Genomic DNA, 21845 nt, shown 5'->3' with positions numbered 1-21845 from the left:
CTGTATCGTAGCGGGGGCACGGGTGGCCCAGTCGTCTATGGCGCCGCGATTCGCTTTGCAGTGTTGCGTCCCTTGTGCACGCCAGAAACCGATGGTTGTGGTTTCGAATCCCGGTCCGTACAGTTTATGGTTCTAGGTTTGTCAGCACCATACCCGTGCTCGTGGGTTTCACCGAAGTAGTAAACGTTTGAGACCTGCATCTCTTCGGGCTTTCCTCCAACATTAAGCTGACACGCCGCGATATAACTTGAATACTGTTAAAAGCGGCGTTAAACCCAACTCACTCACTATATGTTTACACTGCAGGGGGTCTCACGAGAGCTCCGAATGCATTTATGATTTGAAGTCTGCCAGTTGCAAAGGGGCGTATCTGGCATCATCTAAATCTTGTCCAAATTGTGAACATGAGACCAAAATCAGTAAGATAAAATGCACATATCATATTTTGAAGCAAAGAAAGTAGTTCCTGCACATCCAAAACCTACTACTTGTCCAATATATTCAGCTCCAAGTTCTTCTTCCGCCCCGGGCCCTCTTACTAAATCTAAATCAGCTTAAACCTTTTGCCAAACAGCGATATCTTGTGTAACTCAAGCCCAGATAACGCTACATTGTCAACGTTCGTCATCCCACCAGACTGAGGAACCACTACCATAAAGAACACTTGAGCCACGACAAGATATTGATTCATCTCAAGAAATAATCCAGGGTGTTGCTCTCCTCACAACATTTGGGAGTCCCTTTTCTTTGGCAACTCCTGTGGTGGTTCAACATCCGTTTGAACCATCTGAAACGGAGGTTACTCCTTTTCACACAGTGCATGGAAGTGGCCCTTTCACACGCACACGATCCTCCTTGAGCAGGTCTATGAACTTAACACAATGGAATTGCACTGGACTCAGGAACATGTTATTGATATGCAGTCAGTGTAACCGACATACCTGGAAAATACGAATAAATGAGACATTCGTCAGAACAATTCATTTTCACCTACAGGGTCCACTTTCACAGAACAATGCTAGTCACAATCGATGTTAGGCGGCTACAATCAACGTTACAATCACCATGCAATTCAACTGAACTGAATTGAAGATCGCGATCTTAGCTAAGATTAAAATCTTCAACGATGGAGGTACGGATATCTTGAATTCGACTCCAGTCTACACCTGTCTGCAAACGCACAAAGCTTGCTGCGCATACAATAAGTGGAACTTTTCACAGTTTTAAGAAAGGTTCCAATTATTTGAAGGAAGCGATTACTGGCATATATATGTTCGGGATTGATACTGTCGTGATTTATTGAATTGTTTTATATTGCAACGAGAGAAATATTTAAACAAATTTGGCTCAAGATTTAGTGGCATAATTATTATGAAAATAATAATAATAATAATAATAATAATAATAATAATAATAATAATAATAGACAAGATTGAGGAAAAACATGGCAAATATGCGGACCTCGCTTTCGAAATGTCACGCTTGCATCCAAAGTACCAAGTTGTCCGACTCCCCATTGTTTTTGGTGCCCTAGGTTTGGTACCTCTCAATCTGTTGACTGACATTGGGAGAGTACCCGGGCTTGCTACCAATCTAGGTAATGCAGAAGGCTGCAGTGTTGGGGAGTCCTCTCATTCTCCGAAAAATCCTGGATGGGTTGGACTAGGCAACGCTTCCTGGGAGAAGTCCCATTCGCTGTCTTGGCTGCGTGTAGAGGGCGCATGGGCCCTGAGCTGATGATGAACCTAACCAGTCTGACTGTGCCAGGATCACCCAAACCCTCTTTGCTGCATTTTTATTTTAATCTGTAAATAATAATAATAATAATAATAATAATAATAATAATACGTAAATGTACGATCGTCATCTATTTGGGGGAGCTTTTCATAAAATCCTTAACATATCCTTCATGTTTTCGTTTCGCAGCTATAAACAACGATGTTATGAATACTTTTTCAAAACAGAAATACGGGGGATTTAAAGAATGCATGAATGGAAAATAAGAATCATAAATAATGTTTCGACTGTTAAATATATGTTCACTGGGTATTAATTATATTGATAATTATTTTTAAAATGTGTGAATGTTACTTTTGCTATTTATGGGCTATTTTACACAAATTTCAAATGTCTCATCATGTGTATTTGCTTGTTTGATGAATGCTGATGTTTGTTTTCTTTTAAATTCATATCTTAAAACCGCTCGTCTCTGCCCCAATCGATTATATATTTAAACAGGTATGAATTTGCACTTGTATGTATTTATAGATTAAATTAATGATAAACTCAAGACAAAATAACTGACACAAATGTGACCAAAAAGAAATACAGGTGGAGCTCAGCGATTCTACAACATTAATACACTGGGCGAGGTTGATTCTACGCTACGGGCTTGTACAAAGGGATACCACTCCCATCTAAAGTATAAACTAAGATTATCCTCTTGAGTTATTCCACGGGCATTACTAATCATCTGCAGACAACTCCAACTGCAGTTTTTCTCCTGCCTTGGTTTTGTTCTTTCACACTTCTGTCAGCATTGAGTCGTGTGAGAATAGTACTTTTGCTATCAACTCGATAGTAATGTGGTTTACTTTACCAATAAACGATATTTCTGACGTTAAATCTGTGGTGCATTCTTCGTGTTGTTGAAGTGTCAATTCGAATCATTAAGTTAACAATATAAAGAGTCAATGTTTGAACGTACAACAGATGGTTTGTGTGAAACATACCCTGTCTTGCAGTTATGTCACGGACTACAACGATTCTAGCTACTTAAGATTGGTCAAGACCAATTGTAAGTTTCGATTGTAGCTTACAATGAGCTTAGCCTCCTATCGCTTTGTGTATTGTGCAAGTGGATGGCGATTGTAGCCGAAGCCTAAGATCGCGATCTTAAGGATTTTCAATAATTGTAGGGCTGAGATGGTTCTTTGCAAGTGGACCCTGGTGATGAAGCCACTGACGGCGCTTCTATTTTGTCCCTTTAAAATGCAACCTTCCAGCTGTTGCAGTTCGACTTTCTTTTACACATAACCTTCACAATTTGCTCCTTGTACATTTCCACGTCTTTCACATATTTACATCCTGCAACGGGAACGTATGCTGCACTTGGTCTATCACTCACACATGCAAGTATTTATAACGACTTGTAACACTTCGTACTGACAAATTGAAATCTGACAGATTTGTCAATGTCCCTGGCCCTATTCAGTTGTGACAGGTAAACCGAATGATATAGATGATGATATTATTCCTAAGTCCTCTGCTTTCCCCCAAATTCGTAAACTAATGATTGCAAATAGGCTAGGAAATGTAGAACGAAGGCAGAAAAATAATTATACAGTTCATCATTTAAATTGAGTGTAAATATATTGTGCCAATCCTTGACAAGATTGATGACAGTTTGGAAGACATTTGTATTAAAGATACATTAACGTACACTCATGACAAAGAAGTGGAACATGATGCCAACAATCAAGGTTAAAGGTTCACATTCTGGTGGTTTATCATCTTGAAGATGGCCATGAAATATTAACTGATAAATATGACATTGCAAAGACGTTTGATGAAACTTAAATCTCATTAAAATCAGATCTTAGTTCTGGCTATCGCTAAACTAAGATCTGAGGACATCCCTTTACGGGTCACGTCAGAACGACCTTTATCCGACCAATCAAACCGTCGCTTAAATGCGTTCTGAAATGTGGTCAGTAGAAACGCCGTAGGGTCGCCGCAGCAGCGCAGTACGGTCTCCTACAGCTCCGTATGAGCTCTGTGGGCGCGCACCAAGGACGCACATGATCGCAGTACGGACGCAGTGGTAGTCGGCGTCGCTTGCTCGGAGACCTCACGGAGTCCTTAGCAATGTCTCTAATGGTCCTTATGGCGCGTCTATGGCGTTTACATGGAGTGTTTTTTTTATTTTACTGCGCTCTCAGAGCGACTACATGGAGCTGCCACGGCGATTATTGCGCTCATCAGCGTTGGCATGGCGTTTACAGGGCGTTGCCAGTGCGTTGTGAGCCAACACCATTAAAAATGGTATTAATGCTTTCTCATCTTTGTCAGCCTCATTTCACTATGACTGTTGTACGCCAGCAAGTCGGGCAACTCCTTTCACGCAATGCGCAAGTGTTTTGGCACGCCGTCAGCGAAGTGTACGCGCTGTGGACGCGCAGTGACAACACCTAGCACTCCGTGAGCACTCTTTGACAGCGTAGTCAATCGCCAACTATAACTCAGTGGGAACGCGGTAGCAGGCCAATGGGCGCTGCGTAGAAACGCCTCAGTCGACGTAAGGAAGCCGTGACATCTCCATCTTGTGAAAAAAATTAAATACAAGTGCAACGTTTTTCAGAAAATTCATCCGATCCCACGGCGCTCTGAGAAATTACACAACGCCGTGGAAACACGGCAGTGTGTGACAGAGGTTAAAGGGGGCACGGATGGCCCAGTCGTCTAAGGCGACACGATTCGCTGCGCAGAGTTGCGTCCCTTGGTCACGCCAGAAACCTATTATTGTGTGTTCGAATCCCGGTTCGCACCGATTATGGTTCTAGGTTTGTCAGCACCATACCCGTGCTCGTGGGATTCTTTGAAGTGGTAAACGTCTGACACCTGCATCACTTCGGGCTTTCCTCCCACATTAAGCTGACACAACGCGATACAACTGGAATACAATTAAAGTGGTGTTAAACCCAACTCACTCACTCACTAATATTGCTTTATGCATTTTACACGAATATCCTATATGAAGTAACGAACTTCCCAATAAGATATCAATGGAACATTTACGCATGTTATCAAAACGAGAGGACAATCTCCCCTGTACAGCCTGGGAATACAATAGTATGACGTGTTTGGTAAACGTGTTTTTCAAAACGAATAACAACCTAGCTGTTATATTCATACTGAAGATGTAATTATCAAACTAAAGTGATGAACAGAAGCTATCCGACGGTATCATTAAATATTTACAACTAGATGTTTACAGTTACTGCGGGGGAAAATGATCATAAATACATGAGAAATATCTGAGTGAACTTATAAATTCCACAAATGTTTGAAAATCATAATTTCAAAAACATTTTCAATACATGCGTGAATGAGTATTGTTTTACGCCGTTTTTTGCAATATTCCAAGAATATAACGGCGGGAGGCAACAGAAATGGGCTTAACACATTGTACCCATGTGGGGAATGGAACCCGGGTCTTCTGCGTGACGAGCGAACGCTTTAACCACTAGGCTATCCCATGGCCCCTCCATTACATGACAAAGATTGCGAACTTTTGGAGATAATAAACATCAAGTCCATACATGATATGAGTGTGGCCTCAAACCACAAGAGTATGAAATATTCGGGTTATTAATTATTCAAAACACAGACTGCATTGACACTGTACACCGAGCAGTGTCGGAAATAAAGTAAGAGACCCGAGCGACACCGCACAAGGATTCATTTCACAATGAAATCTAGTTAAGCGGTAAATGCACAAACTGCAACCAATAAGAAACACCAGAAAAGGTACTACTACACTGCATGCACTACAAACAACACAGAACAACACTCCAAAAGCAAACAAGACACCAACCCTTAACTACCACTGCAAACACTCCTAAATCCGCTAAAAGATGCACAATTCTTCAAAGAAATCGGTTTCTTATGGTAAAAAAGACTCACCGGGTCGCATATAATTACCTATAAAATCAATATGACCGCTAATTTAAAAATCTAAAAACATTAAAAAAGAATACACACAAACACACACTACATTAGTCCCCCTACCTTTGGCAAAACTTCCAAATTCCAAATTTCTCAAAACTTAAATAAGCAACCCTGAGGCCCCCAGGTTATAACTTATTATCTCACAATAACAATAGTTAATAGTTACCCCCTCCTTTTCAATACGAGGAACAAATGTACATTTGCAACAAATTTACTGTCGTAGCAATCGTTATATTCAACTCCTGAAAGAGATCAGGACATTTCAGGGCAATGAAATCAAGCATTGGCCAGATGAGAAATGTTTAGTTCAATGTTAAGGGATCAGATAGTAAGTACTTGATTCTCCGGATTATGAATTATTAGTTTGCTTTAATAAATACAGCAGCATTCAAGAGTCATGGATTGTAGAGACGTATTGTATGTGGACCGACACGTTTTAACTTGGATGCTCTTGGTGTTGATGTTGTTGGTTGCAGAGCAAGATACAACTGGTAATCTTCGTTTTTGGGTTATGGGTATATTTAGAATCTTAAACGTTTAAATTCTAACAATTTCTAAATAAGGTTTGGATGCAAACAGATTAAGGGATCAAAACATGTTTAAATTATCAGGAATCACATTTTTGGACAGCATGGTTGCCTGTATGTCTTCTAAGGAAGATGAAGTGCCCACAACTGATATAACGACATAAATCGTATGAGATGACTAATTATTAACTAACATAGCGATAAGAGCCACAGTCTTGCATTACTAAAAGATGGACTGCCTGGGAGCCTAGCGTTAATGACCGCACTATACCTTTACTCACGTTTAGCGTTATCTTCGAACGTTCGTCTTTACATGCATGTCGTAGTTTCCTTAAGTGACCCAATGTACGCTCTCTACTTGAAACGGAGGATAAGAGTAGAAACGTTTTCAGCGATGAGTTGAGCAAGACAATAAGACATGAATCATAGAATCTCAAAACGTGTCCTCTTATGGCAACATACATGTCATGATTTCCTTAAACATCCATACATATCTATTTGTTCTTTAGAAACGTAACTGTGATGTCATTTGATTATGAAAAGGTGTACAGCTTAAAAGATGTCCACACCATGATCCCCATGTACTTGAACATCTTGGACCTCCGTTGTGTAATATCAAAGTTTCACATTATATTCACAACCCTTTTGAATAAATTGTTCTCCATTTATGCAATTATTAAAACCTGATAGATATTCAGTTGTGCGTCACTAAAATCTTGGGAACATGGAACACTTGGTAATGGCCATGCTCAGCAATATGTATCCAATTACTTCACTCTCGTGCTGGCTACTAACGAGTGTTATCACCGAAGCATCGAAATAAATGTTATTTCTTTGTCAATATGACAATCAACCATCTACCTATGACCGAATATTTAGGAGTGTATGAAACATTATACATCATTCAGAGTATGTATAATGATGTAAAAGCAACTGTAACATACGATTATGGTAAGGGAATTACTGAGTATTTTGATAGTTCATATGGGGTAAGACAAGGTTGTACTCTTAGTCCAGTACTGTTTTCTTTGTTTATCAACGAATTAGTTATACGTTTGGAAAGTAGCTTCCGGGATGGTCATTTTATCTCATTTTAAATGTGAAATATAATTACCCTATTGTTTGCCGACGATTTAATGCGTGTTACTGACAGTGTATTACAATTACAAAAACGTCTTGATGAATTATATTTATACTCTTATCAATTGGGTATAGGTATTAATACTGAGAAGGATAAAAGTATTGTGTTCAAAATGGGAGGACCCTTGTCAAAAAATGAGAGATGGTATTATAACGGTAAGTGTATGAAAACAGTTAATGCCTATAAACATTTCGGATTAATTTTCACTCCCAAATTAATTTGGACTAAAGCATGTAAAACATTATGTGAGCAAGTAAGCGAAGCATTTTGGTCAGCTAAATGGTTATAGGACGTTATGATATTTCGGTTAGGGAAGCATTTTTTTATAATTGATAAAAGAAATTGTTCCGATATTAATGTACGGTGCTGAGATTTGGGGATACCAAAAATGGAACACGATTGAATTTTTCTACCGCAAATGTATAATGTTTTACTTCACACAGGCTACATAACTGCATATGCAGTGGCCTATGGTGAATGTGGCAGGTATCCACTTCATACTAGTTATTATGTAAAATGCATTAAATAGTGACTTAAGATAATGCAAATGAGTCCAAACAGATATCCATGGCAGTATTTTGGGTCAATACAGAATTATCTGTACATATGTTCAGCGAAAGAGTTAAAGATTGTTCGGTTCAAGATTATCATGCTTGTTAGCAGCAAGACCCTCTTATTCTATAAACTACATAAATCGTATATCGTTTGCGCAAAATATTTATCAAATATTAAGCATTGTAAATATATAAGGCTAATAACTAAATTTAGATGTGGACAAAATACTCTTGGTGTTCAACTTGTTCGTAGTGGTGTTGCTAATATTGAGGATGGTGCCGTCTCATGTAAACACTATCATGTAATTGCGGATGAACTTCATGTTACATACAACTGTCCTCTTTATGCAAGTCGGCGGGAAATGTATATCTCAAAGACAGTTAATCATTATTTTTGTCAAGAAAGATTCTGTCAATTATCCAACAATGATACAATGATAAATATTGCAGAATTGTACGTGTTCTCAACAACAACAAAAAATATCAGTTAAGTAACTCTTAGATTAATATTATGTGAATGTATTTTGTACCATAGATTAATTGGCCTTTAAACAAAAAAATCTGTTTGTCTGTATGAAACATACACTAAATCTAGACCCGGTCATACCAGATTTCAAGGTACTTAAATATGTGTCACAAATGCACAGCAGGTGCAATTATTGCACAAGATAATAATAATAATAATAAGTAACACTTAATAATAAGTATTGTTAACATAAGTCCATGTTCGATTCCTCAAAGGGTTTGCTTGAACCAAATCCGTCAAATGTAGGCACCACTTGCAGGGTATCGCCGCTACGAAATTGTCATGTGAAGGGGTGTCCAAGTCTGTTCTAAAGCCATTTCCGACCTTAAACATGTTCGAATCCTCAAAGGGTTTGCTTGTACCAACTCCATCCAAAAATAGTCACCTGACATGCCGCTACGAATTGGCGTGTTCCAGTGGTGTCCCAAATATTAATCAAATATTACCGACAAGCGGTTTTACTTTTAGCATGCAACCAAGAACAAAAGATGAGGTACATATGTCCGACTAACTTCATGTCAACTTTCTATATTTTCTGTGGAGAACGTTACAAGATGTGATCTTAAAAGTAAAATTTCGGTGAAAAAAATCATCAAAATCAAAATTCAATAGGGCCGTAACTAAGAAAGATATCCAAAAACGGCTACCAGAGTTTGATGTATTATGTATGGAGACAATTCTCAGAAGGTTTGGAAGCATTGAGCTGCAGTCAAACGAATTAGCTTTCTGAGTTCGCCAGGACCCCGGGTTTCTATTGCAATGCTCAGATAAAGTGCAGAAGCCGTTTCCGACCTCGTCCATGTTCGAATCCCCAAATGGTTTGTTTGTACCGACGCCGTCAAAAGTAAGGAAACACTAGCGAGACATCGCCACTACGACATTGACGTGTCTACACCCATTTCAGACGCCGTCCATGTTCGAATCTGCATATGGTTTGCTTGTACCAAAGCCACTTGCGAGACATCACCACGTGTGTCCCAGTGAGTTTTCAACCCATTTCCGCCCTCGAATCTTCATGTTCGAATCCCCAAAGGGTTAGCTTGTACCAACTCCCTCAAAAGATAGTCACCGTTTGTTGCAGGACATCTCTGCTACGAAATTGGAGTGTGCCAGAGATAACCAGAGTGTTTTAAACCCATTTACCACCCAGACAATGTTCGAATCCCGATAATCGCCTCTTCAGACAAGCATGGGTTGCTGAAGACCAATTCTAACCCCCATCTTCGAGGGTAGTATACACTCTGCAAAAGACACTCACAAGATATGATGTTTATATAAAGAAAAATTTCGGTGAAAGAAATCATCAAAATCAAAATCCAATTGGGCCGTCACTAAGACAGATATCCAAAAACGGCTAACATTGTTTGATGTGTTATGTATGGAGACAATTCTCAGAAAGTTTGGAAGCATTTCATTCTGTGGACTCGTATTTGTTTGCGTTTGAAGACAGGTAACCAAAAGACACTGTGAAAACCTTGAATCCAATATAGCTGCCAAATTACTGACCAATGACCAAAGTCAAAAAACAAAAAATGAGGTACATATGACACACTAACTTCATGTAAACTTTCAATAGTTTCTGTTGAGAACCTTACAAGATATCACCTTTAAAGTAAAATTTCGGTGACAAAAATGATCAAAATCAAAATCCAACATTGCCGCAACTAAAAACGATATCCAAAAACAAAATCGAGCCAGTGGTTATTTTGCTAGGTCAGGTACAAAAATCGGTGGAATAATAAATAATAATAAATAATAATAAATAATAATAAATAATAATAATAATAATAATAATAAATATAGATGCAAGCAGCGATGGCGGGCTCCCTATCGTAATTGGTAGCAGCGGATCCTGTTCTCCCTTCATAGAAGTCATTTTACAAAATAGCACTTTGGTTATACAGAGTACTAAAAACCTTTGAAACTGAGTTCTTAATGGCCCTAATCTATTACCATTAATGCATTTTCTCCTGTTGTTAGATAAGTGCATTCCGATATGAGGAAGGATATGTGCTATACTGTGTACGACTATAATATGATCTGGATTATCAATAGGATATTTCATCGGTCCGTTTTGACCAAGAAAAAAATTCCCATTTTGGCTCTGGACCTGTTCAGCATGGAAGATACCAGCATGCAGAGGTGTTGGTGACTTGTTATTGTAATATGTAGGAAATGGATCTTGTAATTTGACCCGTGCTCAGGGATGAGTTGGCTTGGGACATTATCTAACAGTAACAACACATGTCGGTCACCTCTTGTCATCTCCTTGTTGAAACAATTCAATCAATCAGCAAAGAAAACGCCAGTCTTCCAAGCGTTTGTGATCAAAGTTTAAAAGTAGATTAGCTGTAAACGCAATAGAGATCATAGCACTTAAGTAAGTTAAGAAAGGGACTTGTTTGTAAACCATAATAATAATACTCCCTAAAGCTGGCATTATATCTGAGATGTTTCAGAAAGAAATGAAATTATCAATAATGCACAGGTTCGTATTATAAAAGGGTAATTTGAAAAACAAGGCATTTTATAAAAAAAAAACCAAACATGTTGTACAACGATCCTTTTAGACAGGGAGCAACTGAATGGATCTACTGTGAAAGTACGGGAAACTGTGCACTTTCCGCTGGCAGAATGTATATTACAAACAGCGTGAAGAGAATCTATACAGAAACAGACTATAGAAGTCGCTACTATCGAAACGAAGTGAACATATAAATGGTCTGTTATTACTTGTAATTGTGGTAATACCTTTCGGCTTGGAGCCCTAATAATAATAAATCGAACGATTACAATAGGGCTCAACCGACTTTCGGCTTGGAGCCCTAATAATAATAATAGCTGCAAAACAGCAATGGCGGGCTCCAAGTAACACTGCAGACAAACGTCCATGTTCGATTCCTCAAAGGGTTTCTTTGTACCAAATCTGTCAAATGTAGGCACCACTCGCAGGGTATCGCCACAACGAAACTGCCTTGTGCCGGGGTGTCTAAATCTGTACTCAACCCATTTACGACCTCGAACATGTTCGAAACCTCAAAGGGTTTGCTTGTACAAACTCCATCAAACAATAGTCAGCGGAAATCGCCGCTATGAAATTGACGTGTCCCAGAGGTGTCCTAAATATAAATCAAATATTACCACCAAGCAGTGTTACTTTTAGCATGCATCCAAGAACAAACAATAGGATGGCACACTAACTTCATGTGAACTTGCAATACCTTCTGTCAACAACCTCAAAAGATATGATCTTTATAGTAAAATGTCGGTGAAAACGAATGATCAAATTCAAAATCCAATATGGCCGCAACTAAAACAGATATCCAAAAACGGCTATGAGAGTTTGTTGTGTTGTGTCAGGAGACAATTATCAGAAGGTTTGAAAGCATTTCATGCAGTGAATTCAGATGAGTTTGCGTTTGAAGACAAGTACCCAAAAGACACTGTGAAAACCTTGAACCTTGAATCCAATATTTCTGCCAAACCACGTGACCAATAACCAAAGTCAAAGAGCATAAAATGTCAAGTAACCAAAGAAGCAGATCCATGCAAGCTTTCAAAGTAATCGGACAAGCGGTTGCGGATCAAAAGGGCGAAAAAGATCTTTAATTTTTTTTTAAAAAGTTATTTGCCCTTGGCCAATGGGTTCACGGCCTTGGGAGTTTGGCGGAATCTAGTACTCAACTGTCTTCATACACATACTAAATTTGAACAAAATCAGGCCATTGGTATGCAGTATACATGTAATTTATTTTCAACAGTAAAGACAAAAAAAATTCTAATAGGGCAAGATTGACAAACATTTGACTGAAGACAGTTTAATGGATTAAAAGGCAGATGACATAATTGCCTTACACAGTTTCGGGTCAATCTCCAAAATGTTAGTCAATACCTGGTGTGGCCACCATCAGCATTGATCACTGCCATACATCTCCTGTACTTTGAGTGGATCAGACGATTTGTGACGGCCCTAGGGATCCTCCTGCACACATCCAGAGCAGCTGTGCGTATCTCATCGGCAGTTGTAGGGACTGGGCGCACATTGTGCAGACGCCTTTCAACCTCATCCCACAAGTGTTCGATGGGGTTCAGACCAGGGCTGAGGGCTGGCCACGGTAGAACACGGATGTTGTGTTGTTGCAGAAAGGCCATGGTACAAATGTAGCTCTGGCAACATGGGGACGAGCGTTGTCCTGCTGGAAAATCTGTTGTTGATGTTGTGCAAGAAATGGAACAACGTGGGATATGATCACTTGGTCGATACACCGCTGAGCAGTGACGCCGTGTCCCCGACCTTGACCAACATTCAGAAAGCACTTGGATCCAAGTCTCGCAGAAAGTCCCATCCCTGCCCATATCATGACGCTCGGTGCACCCCATGGATCCCTTTCCACAACGTTTCTGTTGATCACCTCGACGCATCGACGCCGCCAAATTCTGACTCTTCCGTCTGCATGGGTTACACAAAAGCGACTTTCATCACCTCCACTCACGATGACGCCATTTGTGATGACCCTGTGCCAACTGAAGTCGTGCTTGTCGATGCCGTGGTTGGAGAACAGGACGACGTGCTGGTCGACGACATCTGAGATTGCTGGAACGGAGACGTCGGATCACAGTGTCCCGGCTAATGTGTCGATTATGTGTTCCTATGGTCTGTCGAGCACTTTCACTTGCAGTTACAGTCCGTTTGACTCCAAATGAGAACGATGAATTGCAAAATAACTCGAAATCCAGAAAAGTGTATGAAACATCAATACGGTACTTGACCATGAATACCCTGTACCCAACAAAATCTGAATTTTGTTTATTTCAAGACCCATGACAGATGAAGTTCTTTAAGAAACTATCATGTAATTTTGTATAGAAATGTGTACATGACACGTAGGGGGACAAACCGTGGAAGGCCCAGCGCGGGCGGTAAATTGTGGCTATGTTAACGTTGAAATGATGGGCAACATCTTGGACAGACTCTCCAGCTTCCCAACGTCCGATAGCCTGGTTTCTCTGAATTTGAGTTAGGCGTGGCATAGTTGACCAAGGAGTGGTAGGTCCAAAAATCATCCACAGTTTTATACCCACTACAGTTCGTGACAGTTCGTGCATTTTCGATTTCACGAGAAATGGGTGCATGATACCCACATATTCATTGAAATGGTGCGTTTTGGCAATTCGTATTTTATGTTGCGTTTTTCCTCGGGGCTTGATAATTGATAACACCATCAGGTTTCACTACGTGCTAAAACTCGTATCAATTTATGGTACCTATGTGTGTAAAACCACATGCGTTTCTTTTGCGTGTGAGTATGATACTACTACGACTACTACAACTACTACTACAACTACTACTACTACTAATAATAAATCGAACGATTACAATAAGGCTCTACAGCCTTTCGGTTTGGAGCCCTAATAATAAAAAAACGATGACCATTTCTACATATGTTCATAGTCACTTGAATGGTCTTTTACTTCATAACACATTTGGTAATTATTCTTCCTTCGTGAGCATTGGCACATTATCACAGTCTTTTCCACAACTGTACCGCCAATGATAGATATAAAAAACACACATTTGAAACGAAATATCAAATGACAGAAATCCATGAAAGTGAAGTAATAATAAGGATGAGGAGAGATTAGTGTTGTTGTCTGTAATGCCAGGTAACCATAAACGAATGTGCATTTTACGCGATTGCAACTGTACCATGGACAGTGTCCACTTTGTGTGTGTCTCACGGAGCTATGCTCCAATGATCAGGGGTGTCATTAATAAGAATAAAGTAATAATGAAAACGTGGTAATGGGTTCACAGGTTTATCAATAACAGCTAATTGTACTAATAGGTGACAATAAAAGATGAGATAAACCAATCTGAGCTGACAAGGATCACTGATTAGTGAGTGAGTGAGTGATTATGGTTTTACGCCGCTTTTGGCAATATTCCAGCAATATCACGGCGGGGGACACCAGAAATGGGCTTCACACTGATTAGTAACATTAGAGCAAATACACTGGTTTCCACAACTGTACCGCCAATGATAGATATGAAAAACACACATTTGAAACGAAATATCAAATGACAGAAATCCATGAAAGTGAAGTAATAATAAGGATGAGGAGAGATATGTGATGATCCAATGTAACTTGCTATTTTACAGATTGTTCAAGGCGAAAACTGGATCTGGTCTTTCTGTTGGACTCCTCCGGTAGTGTCAGACTGCACAACTTCAAAAGCATGCTTTCCTTCGTGAAAAGCTTCCTCTCGACAACAAGTATAGATGATGGTAACGTCCGAGTTGGTGTGGTCACTTTTAACAGTCGTGCGCATATTCAGTTTCACCTCAATCAATATAAAACGAAGAAAGAGTTATTCCGGGCAATAGACAAAATCAAATACAAAAAAGGAGGTACCAACACTTATGCTGGTCTCAGAACACTGCGAACTAAAATGTTTAGCAAAAGAAGAGGTGACCGTAGAGCTGCCAAGAATGTAGCTTTGGTCATCACAGATGGTTTGTCCAACAGGAATGCCAAGAAGACGATTCCAGAAGCAAAGGCTGTGAGAAAGGCAAACATCCATATCTATGCCATTGGTATCGGATTGAAGAAGCGTACAGCGGAGTTAGAAGGGATAGCCAGTAGACCCATTGAAGAGAATCGATTTACAGTAAAGGACTTCAAAGGGTTAGGAGGTCTTAAGGAGAAAGTATTCGCTTCAGTCTGCCAATTTGCCACAACTCCACTGCCACCAAAAGGTATGTGCTTTCGTTTTCATCAATTAGTGTTGTTGTCTGTAATGCCAGGTAACCATAAACGAATGTGCATTTTACGCGATTGCAACTGTACCATGGACAGTGTCCACTTTGTGTGTGTCTCACGGAGCTGTGCTCCAATGATCAGGGGTGTCATTAATAAGAATAAAGTAATAATGAAAACGTGGTAATGGGTTCACAGGTTTATCAATAACAGCTAATTGTACTAATAGGTGACAATAAAAGATGAGATAAACCAATCTGAGCTGACAAGGATCACTGATTAGTGAGTGAGTGAGTGATTATGGTTTTACGCCGCTTTTGGCAATATTCCAGCAATATCACGGCGGGGGACACCAGAAATGGGCTTCACACTGATTAGTAACATCAGAGCAAATACACTGGTTTCCACAACTGTACCGCCAATGATAGATATGAAAAACACACATTTGAAACGAAATATCAAATGACAGAAATCCATGAAAGTGAAGTAATAATAAGGATGAGGAGAGATATGTGATGATCCAATGTAACTTGCTATTTTACAGATTGTTCAAGGCGAAAACTGGATCTGGTCTTTCTGTTGGACTCCTCCGGTAGTGTCAGACTGCACAACTTCAAAAGCATGCTTTCCTTCGTGAAAAGCTTCCTCTCGACAACAAGTATAGATGATGGTAACGTCCGAGTTGGTGTGGTCACTTTTAACAGTCGTGCGCATATTCAGTTTCACCTCAATCAATATAAAACGAAGAAAGAGTTATTCCGGGCAATAGACAAAATCAAATACAAAAAAGGAGGTACCAACACTTATGCTGGTCTCAGAACACTGCGAACTAAAATGTTTAGCAAAAGAAGAGGTGACCGTAGAGCTGCCAAGAATGTAGCTTTGGTCATCACAGATGGTTTGTCCAACAGGAATGCCAAGAAGACGATTCCAGAAGCAAAGGCTGTGAGAAAGGCAAACATCCATATCTATGCCATTGGTATCGGATTGAAGAAGCGTACAGCGGAGTTAGAAGGGATAGCCAGTAGACCCATTGAAGAGAATCGATTTACAGTAAAGGACTTCAAAGGGTTAGGAGGTCTTAAGGAGAAAGTATTCGCTTCAGTCTGCCAATTTGCCACAACTCCACTGCCACCAAAAGGTATGTGCTTTCGTTTTCATCAATTAGTGTTGTTGTCTGTAATGCCAGGTAACCATAAACGAATGTGCATTTTACGCGATTGCAACTGTACCATGGACAGTGTCCACTTTGTGTGTGTCTCACGGAGCTGTGCTCCAATGATCAGGGGTGTCATTAATAAGAATAAAGTAATAATGAAAACGTGGTAATGGGTTCACAGGTTTATCAATAACAGCTAATTGTACTAATAGGTGACAATAAAAGATGAGATAAACCAATCTGAGCTGACAAGGATCACTGATTAGTAACATCAGAGCAAATACACTGGTTTCCACAACTGTACCGCCAATGATAGATATGAAAAACACACATTTGAAACGAAATATCAAATGACAGAAATCCATGAAAGTGAAGTAATAATAAGGATGAGGAGAGATATGTGATGATCCAATGTAACTTGCTATTTTACAGATTGTTCAAGGCGAAAACTGGATCTGGTCTTTCTGTTGGACTCCTCCGGTAGTGTCAGACTGCACAACTTCAAAAGCATGCTTTCCTTCGTGAAAAGCTTCCTCTCGACAACAAGTATAGATGATGGTAACGTCCGAGTTGGTGTGGTCACTTTTAACAGTCGTGCGCATATTCAGTTTCACCTCAATCAATATAAAACGAAGAAAGAGTTATTCCGGGCAATAGACAAAATCAAATACAAAAAAGGAGGTACCAACACTTATGCTGGTCTCAGAACACTGCGAACTAAAATGTTTAGCAAAAGAAGAGGTGACCGTAGAGCTGCCAAGAATGTAGCTTTGGTCATCACAGATGGTTTGTCCAACAGGAATGCCAAGAAGACGATTCCAGAAGCAAAGGCTGTGAGAAAGGCAAACATCCATATCTATGCCATTGGTATCGGATTGAAGAAGCGTACAGCGGAGTTAGAAGGGATAGCCAGTAGACCCATTGAAGAGAATCGATTTACAGTAAAGGACTTCAAAGGGTTAGGAGGTCTTAAGGAGAAAGTATTCGCTTCAGTCTGCCAATTTGCCACAACTCCACTGCCACCAAAAGGTATGTGCTTTCGTTTTCATCAATTAGTGTTGTTGTCTGTAATGCCAGGTAACCATAAACGAATGTGCATTTTACGCGATTGCAACTGTACCATGGACAGTGTCCACTTTGTGTGTGTCTCACGGAGCTGTGCTCCAATGATCAGGGGTGTCATTAATAAGAATAAAGTAATAATGAAAACGTGGTAATGGGTTCACAGGTTTATCAATAACAGCTAATTGTACTAATAGGTGACAATAAAAGATGAGATAAACCAATCTGAGCTGACAAGGATCACTGATTAGTAACATCAGAGCAAATACACTGGTTTCCACAACTGTACCGCCAATGATAGATATGAAAAACACACATTTGAAACGAAATATCAAATGACAGAAATCCATGAAAGTGAAGTAATAATAAGGATGAGGAGAGATATGTGATGATCCAATGTAACTTGCTATTTTACAGATTGTTCAAGGCGAAAACTGGATCTGGTCTTTCTGTTGGACTCCTCCGGTAGTGTCAGACTGCACAACTTCAAAAGCATGCTTTCCTTCGTGAAAAGCTTCCTCTCGACAACAAGTATAGATGATGGTAACGTCCGAGTTGGTGTGGTCACTTTTAACAGTCGTGCGCATATTCAGTTTCACCTCAATCAATATAAAACGAAGAAAGAGTTATTCCGGGCAATAGACAAAATCAAATACAAAAAAGGAGGTACCAACACTTATGCTGGTCTCAGAACACTGCGAACTAAAATGTTTAGCAAAAGAAGAGGTGACCGTAGAGCTGCCAAGAATGTAGCTTTGGTCATCACAGATGGTTTGTCCAACAGGAATGCCAAGAAGACGATTCCAGAAGCAAAGGCTGTGAGAAAGGCAAACATCCATATCTATGCCATTGGTATCGGATTGAAGAAGCGTACAGCGGAGTTAGAAGGGATAGCCAGTAGACCCATTGAAGAGAATCGATTTACAGTAAAGGACTTCAAAGGGTTAGGAGGTCTTAAGGAGAAAGTATTCGCTTCAGTCTGCCAATTTGCCACAACTCCACTGCCACCAAAAGGTATGTGCTTTCGTTTTCATCAATTAGTGTTGTTGTCTGTAATGCCAGGTAACCATAAACGAATGTGCATTTTACGCGATTGCAACTGTACCATGGACAGTGTCCACTTTGTGTGTGTCTCACGGAGCTGTGCTCCAATGATCAGGGGTGTCATTAATAAGAATAAAGTAATAATGAAAACGTGGTAATGGGTTCACAGGTTTATCAATAACAGCTAATTGTACTAATAGGTGACAATAAAAGATGAGATAAACCAATCTGAGCTGACAAGGATCACTGATTAGTGAGTGAGTGAGTGATTATGGTTTTACGCCGCTTTTGGCAATATTCCAGCAATATCACGGCGGGGGACACCAGAAATGGGCTTCACACTGATTAGTAACATCAGAGCAAATACACTGGTTTCCACAACTGTACCGCCAATGATAGATATGAAAAACACACATTTGAAACGAAATATCAAATGACAGAAATCCATGAAAGTGAAGTAATAATAAGGATGAGGAGAGATATGTGATGATCCAATGTAACTTGCTATTTTACAGATTGTTCAAGGCGAAAACTGGATCTGGTCTTTCTGTTGGACTCCTCCGGTAGTGTCAGACTGCACAACTTCAAAAGCATGCTTTCCTTCGTGAAAAGCTTCCTCTCGACAACAAGTATAGATGATGGTAACGTCCGAGTTGGTGTGGTCACTTTTAACAGTCGTGCGCATATTCAGTTTCACCTCAATCAATATAAAACGAAGAAAGAGTTATTCCGGGCAATAGACAAAATCAAATACAAAAAAGGAGGTACCAACACTTATGCTGGTCTCAGAACACTGCGAACTAAAATGTTTAGCAAAAGAAGAGGTGACCGTAGAGCTGCCAAGAATGTAGCTTTGGTCATCACAGATGGTTTGTCCAACAGGAATGCCAAGAAGACGATTCCAGAAGCAAAGGCTGTGAGAAAGGCAAACATCCATATCTATGCCATTGGTATCGGATTGAAGAAGCGTACAGCGGAGTTAGAAGGGATAGCCAGTAGACCCATTGAAGAGAATCGATTTACAGTAAAGGACTTCAAAGGGTTAGGAGGTCTTAAGGAGAAAGTATTCGCTTCAGTCTGCCAATTTGCCACAACTCCACTGCCACCAAAAGGTATGTGCTTTCGTTTTCATCAATTAGTGTTGTTGTCTGTAATGCCAGGTAACCATAAACGAATGTGCATTTTACGCGATTGCAACTGTACCATGGACAGTGTCCACTTTGTGTGTGTCTCACGGAGCTGTGCTCCAATGATCAGGGGTGTCATTAATAAGAATAAAGTAATAATGAAAACGTGGTAATGGGTTCACAGGTTTATCAATAACAGCTAATTGTACTAATAGGTGACAATAAAAGATGAGATAAACCAATCTGAGCTGACAAGGATCACTGATTAGTAACATCAGAGCAAATACACTGGTTTCCACAACTGTACCGCCAATGATAGATATGAAAAACACACATTTGAAACGAAATATCAAATGACAGAAATCCATGAAAGTGAAGTAATAATAAGGATGAGGAGAGATATGTGATGATCCAATGTAACTTGCTATTTTACAGATTGTTCAAGGCGAAAACTGGATCTGGTCTTTCTGTTGGACTCCTCCGGTAGTGTCAGACTGCACAACTTCAAAAGCATGCTTTCCTTCGTGAAAAGCTTCCTCTCGACAACAAGTATAGATGATGGTAACGTCCGAGTTGGTGTGGTCACTTTTAACAGTCGTGCGCATATTCAGTTTCACCTCAATCAATATAAAACGAAGAAAGAGTTATTCCGGGCAATAGACAAAATCAAATACAAAAAAGGAGGTACCAACACTTATGCTGGTCTCAGAACACTGCGAACTAAAATGTTTAGCAAAAGAAGAGGTGACCGTAGAGCTGCCAAGAATGTAGCTTTGGTCATCACAGATGGTTTGTCCAACAGGAATGCCAAGAAGACGATTCCAGAAGCAAAGGCTGTGAGAAAGGCAAACATCCATATCTATGCCATTGGTATCGGATTGAAGAAGCGTACAGCGGAGTTAGAAGGGATAGCCAGTAGACCCATTGAAGAGAATCGATTTACAGTAAAGGACTTCAAAGGGTTAGGAGGTCTTAAGGAGAAAGTATTCGCTTCAGTCTGCCAATTTGCCACAACTCCACTGCCACCAAAAGGTATGTGCTTTCGTTTTCATCAATTAGTGTTGTTGTCTGTAATGCCAGGTAACCATAAACGAATGTGCATTTTACGCGATTGCAACTGTACCATGGACAGTGTCCACTTTGTGTGTGTCTCACGGAGCTGTGCTCCAATGATCAGGGGTGTCATTAATAAGAATAAAGTAATAATGAAAACGTGGTAATGGGTTCACAGGTTTATCAATAACAGCTAATTGTACTAATAGGTGACAATAAAAGATGAGATAAACCAATCTGAGCTGACAAGGATCACTGATTAGTGAGTGAGTGAGTGATTATGGTTTTACGCCGCTTTTGGCAATATTCCAGCAATATCACGGCGGGGGACACCAGAAATGGGCTTCACACTGATTAGTAACATCAGAGCAAATACACTGGTTTCCACAACTGTACCGCCAATGATAGATATGAAAAACACACATTTGAAACGAAATATCAAATGACAGAAATCCATGAAAGTGAAGTAATAATAAGGATGAGGAGAGATATGTGATGATCCAATGTAACTTGCTATTTTACAGATTGTTCAAGGCGAAAACTGGATCTGGTCTTTCTGTTGGACTCCTCCGGTAGTGTCAGACTGCACAACTTCAAAAGCATGCTTTCCTTCGTGAAAAGCTTCCTCTCGACAACAAGTATAGATGATGGTAACGTCCGAGTTGGTGTGGTCACTTTTAACAGTCGTGCGCATATTCAGTTTCACCTCAATCAATATAAAACGAAGAAAGAGTTATTCCGGGCAATAGACAAAATCAAATACAAAAAAGGAGGTACCAACACTTATGCTGGTCTCAGAACACTGCGAACTAAAATGTTTAGCAAAAGAAGAGGTGACCGTAGAGCTGCCAAGAATGTAGCTTTGGTCATCACAGATGGTTTGTCCAACAGGAATGCCAAGAAGACGATTCCAGAAGCAAAGGCTGTGAGAAAGGCAAACATCCATATCTATGCCATTGGTATCGGATTGAAGAAGCGTACAGCGGAGTTAGAAGGGATAGCCAGTAGACCCATTGAAGAGAATCGATTTACAGTAAAGGACTTCAAAGGGTTAGGAGGTCTTAAGGAGAAAGTATTCGCTTCAGTCTGCCAATTTGCCACAACTCCACTGCCACCAAAAGGTATGTGCTTTCGTTTTCATCAATTAGTGTTGTTGTCTGTAA

General features: G+C 39.9%; 1 protein-coding gene across 1 annotated transcript in view; it reads left to right on the top strand.

The window, feature by feature from the left end:
• LOC139455045 (uncharacterized) overlaps positions 1 to 21845 on the top strand; it is an 87329-nt gene that overhangs the window by 6138 nt on the left and 59346 nt on the right. The window contains exons 3-9 of the mRNA XM_071236629.1: positions 14640 to 15236; positions 15782 to 16378; positions 16829 to 17425; positions 17876 to 18472; positions 19018 to 19614; positions 20065 to 20661; positions 21207 to 21803. Of these exons, the coding sequence (XP_071092730.1) occupies positions 14640 to 15236; positions 15782 to 16378; positions 16829 to 17425; positions 17876 to 18472; positions 19018 to 19614; positions 20065 to 20661; positions 21207 to 21803 (4179 nt within the window). The remainder of the gene's footprint in view (positions 1 to 14639; positions 15237 to 15781; positions 16379 to 16828; positions 17426 to 17875; positions 18473 to 19017; positions 19615 to 20064; positions 20662 to 21206; positions 21804 to 21845) is intronic.

The sequence above is a fragment of the Haliotis cracherodii genome, unplaced genomic scaffold (genome assembly GCF_022045235.1).
Source record: "Haliotis cracherodii isolate W230 unplaced genomic scaffold, xgHalCrac1.p SCAF_11, whole genome shotgun sequence".
Lineage (NCBI taxonomy): Eukaryota > Metazoa > Mollusca > Gastropoda > Lepetellida > Haliotidae > Haliotis > Haliotis cracherodii.
The sequence above is the reverse complement of the archived record's forward strand: the minus strand, read 5'-3'. Positions and strand labels throughout refer to the sequence as shown.